A 3,030-nucleotide genomic window follows, 5' to 3' on the forward strand; every position below is an offset into this window, starting at 1 on the left:
ATTTAGTAGATGCCAACATTTTTGCATTTGTGCGAATGATACTCGTACATACGTTTGATAATTGTGTGATATAGGTGTGTGTAACATTTTAGTAAGAAATGACATCACAAATCATATAAATATGACCCCGGGTGGTGACCGTACGCGCGTGCAGATGATATTTCACGCATCTGCTTTTGAAAGTATGTTTGCATATGTACACGGGCCCGGTTTAACAGAAAAACCAGTCGAATTTTTGTTCACATTTGGCGCCGATATAGTCAAGTGGGATTAAAAGTAATTATTGTGGGATACCTCGCAATGATACAAGTTGATTAAAAAAAATTAAGCGTCAGGGTGGCCCACAAAATCTTCCCATCGCTACTTAAGTGTTTCCTTTCGTTTCTCTTTCTTCGATTTGCATTTCCCGTTCCTTGTGCGAAACAGATTATATCTTCGAAGGCGTGTCTCTCACCCCACCACACCCCACCCGTGCGAATGTGTGTTCAGTCTATAGTACGATTAACACTCTGTGTCACTGCTCTGGCTTGATTGAAAGACAATGCCGGACCGCCAGGTGCTCACAATGTATCTCTGTCAGTCTGACTGAGGTCAACAAATTTTTTCCCTCGCCTTGCACTTGAACCATTCATGTGCTGCTTATACACGCTCGTGTAACTAAGTTTCACTCGTTGTTTGGTCATTGGATGATTTTTGTAGCTTTTTCTTTTATTTTTACCTATAATTGTAGTATTTGTCGATATGAGGAAATTGTCTCCCCACTAAAGGTCCCACTACACTGATTCTTATAGATGGGCTCTCTGTCTCTCTCTCTCTCTCTCTCTCTCTCTCTCTCTCTCTCTCTCTCTCTCTCTCTCTCTCTCACCATAGATTCACGAAATAAAAACTTTTTTTATAACTTACTGTATATCTTTCTCAAGATATACTACAGAACGTATTGAATAATATTCATTTTGAAATATACCAAACTTTTTTGACGTCTTTTGATTTTATCTCTAGAAATATGACGTCAAAAGCGATATTTTATACGAGTGACATCGAGTGCTAAGCTTCGCCTAGAGTTATCAATCGTCTATCTGCTTTGTCATAGGGGGCATCAATAAATTGTATATTAAACATCTTTTTCATTTCTGACGCAAAAGATTGAGAGCTTCTTTCATACATGTTCTTGAAAGTGTCAAAATTGTACTGAAACAATATTGAATTGTAAATCTATTTCGAAAAAAAAATTGTATGTTTATTGAGATGCAGTTCGTGGTCGAAGACCTCGATCAGAGGGTTTAATAACATTCCGTTCGGTAATAAAAGTGAGATTTGTGTGCACGTTTGTGGTAGAACTATGGCATCGTCTTTATTTAATTAGCCCCCATTCCAAGCTCTTCCAAGCATGTCTCATAGAGTGTCGTGCATCCCCAAAGTATCCTCTTTACCGGACACAAATACCTCGAAACTGGGCATACAAATCACCTCTTGGTGGCGCAATTCCTTAGCAGTTGAAAAGACTGAAAATATTGATAATGACCTGGTTTTTTTCAGTAGCCCGGCGAACGAGCTGCGCCGCCAGAGTGCGAGCTTTGTCCGGGAAGTGAGTCAGTTCAGCCTATATAACGGGCAGTCAGTTTTAGCGTAGTGAAAAGATACGAAGCCATACAGTCGTGCGCATTCGATCACCATCAGTCGAAGTGGTAACGTACATCGACTCCCGGACAATAATGGTGACCATACTGGACTTCGCAAACATGAATGTTACGCTGCCTCATCAGCTGGACCCGTTAGTCGAACATTTGATGGAACTATATCCGAAACGTTCTCTTATCCAGCCTGTTTGGGATTTGGTTCTAAACTACGTCGATCACGACTTCCTGCGCTCGCCTCTTTTCCCGATCGTCCTGAATGTCGTTTTCTACTTCGTGGCCTGTTTGCCGTTCATGTTGTTCGATCTCTACGGAACACAGTGGAACTGGATACAGAGATACAAGTTGCAGCCCAAGCAGAAAGTCAGTATGCCGCAGGTTTTCGATACGCTCGGTCTCACCTTCTGGAATCAGATCGTGTTTATATTGCCCGTCAGCATCGGCCAGTGGATCTACACCCCGCCGACCCCTCTCCCACCTGAAGCGCCTGGTTTGTGGGAGTTTTGCTGGCAGATTGTTGCCGCCCTCCTCGTCTTCGACCTCGAGTACTTCATCTGGCACTACTGTCATCACAAAAACCGATGGCTGTATAAGCACGTTCACTCGGTACACCACCGCTACCACTCCCCATTCAGCTGGGTGACCCAATACTTACACCCCTGGGAGCTAATCAGCGTCGGGATTTTCGTCACTACAACCCCGTGGATTTTTAAGAGTCATCCGATGACAACCTGGTCTTTCATGATGGTCAGCATCATCGTCAGCGTTGAAGCACACATCGGTTTCGACTTTCCATGGGCTCTGAATCACTGGTGCCCCTTTGGACTGTGGGGAGGGGCTCCGAAACACGACATGCACCACTTGAAGCCCCTGTCCAACTTCCAGCCTTTCTTTACCCACTGGGATCGTCTTTTTGGAACCGAGTGTCCTGGTTGGCATGCCGGCGGCATCACTGCCGAACAGTGGGAAGAGATGAAAAAGAAGCAAGCGTAAAAAAGGCAAAGGATTGATCCAATGGAACTCGGTAAGCCTTCTTGCAACGGGATCGACAACCAAACAAGATGTCACCAGACTCAATGAAATCAAAGAACGAAAATACTATATGAGGAATTGATGCTGTCCCAATAACTAATACTAAACAATGAACGAAGTGATTCTACCGTTTATTAGGAAAAACTTTTTTTTTCTCAGTGTTTCAAAGTGTTAGCGGTGTTTCGAAGTCAAAAGATAGCGGGGAGATCGGTGAGCTCCATTTACAGTTTCATACAAACGAGCACAGTAATCAGGTGTTCGATCAGGTCGACAATGGACGCGTTCACTGTGTCTGTATACGATGAACATAATGCTTTTCTGTAACTTTAAGATACATTAAATGAAAGTTATATTCACCCCCAAC

At 43.3% G+C, this 3,030-nt stretch overlaps 1 protein-coding gene across 1 annotated transcript; it reads left to right on the forward strand.

The window, feature by feature from the left end:
* Window positions 1–1,533: 1,533 nt before the first annotated feature.
* LOC139121493 (cholesterol 25-hydroxylase-like protein 1, member 2) lies at window positions 1,534–3,030 on the forward strand. The gene has a single exon (XM_070686396.1). The coding sequence runs from the start codon at window positions 1,713–1,715 to the stop codon at window positions 2,625–2,627; it is 915 nt and encodes a 304-aa protein (XP_070542497.1). The 5' UTR covers window positions 1,534–1,712; the 3' UTR covers window positions 2,628–3,030.

The sequence above is a fragment of the Ptychodera flava genome, chromosome 21 (assembly GCF_041260155.1).
Source record: "Ptychodera flava strain L36383 chromosome 21, AS_Pfla_20210202, whole genome shotgun sequence".
Taxonomy (NCBI): Eukaryota; Metazoa; Hemichordata; class Enteropneusta; family Ptychoderidae; genus Ptychodera; species Ptychodera flava.

Coding starts and splice junctions, on each gene's coding strand:
- LOC139121493 (XM_070686396.1), top strand. CDS start 1,713: ATGGTGACCATACTGGACTTCGCAAACATGAATGTTACGCTGCCTCAT.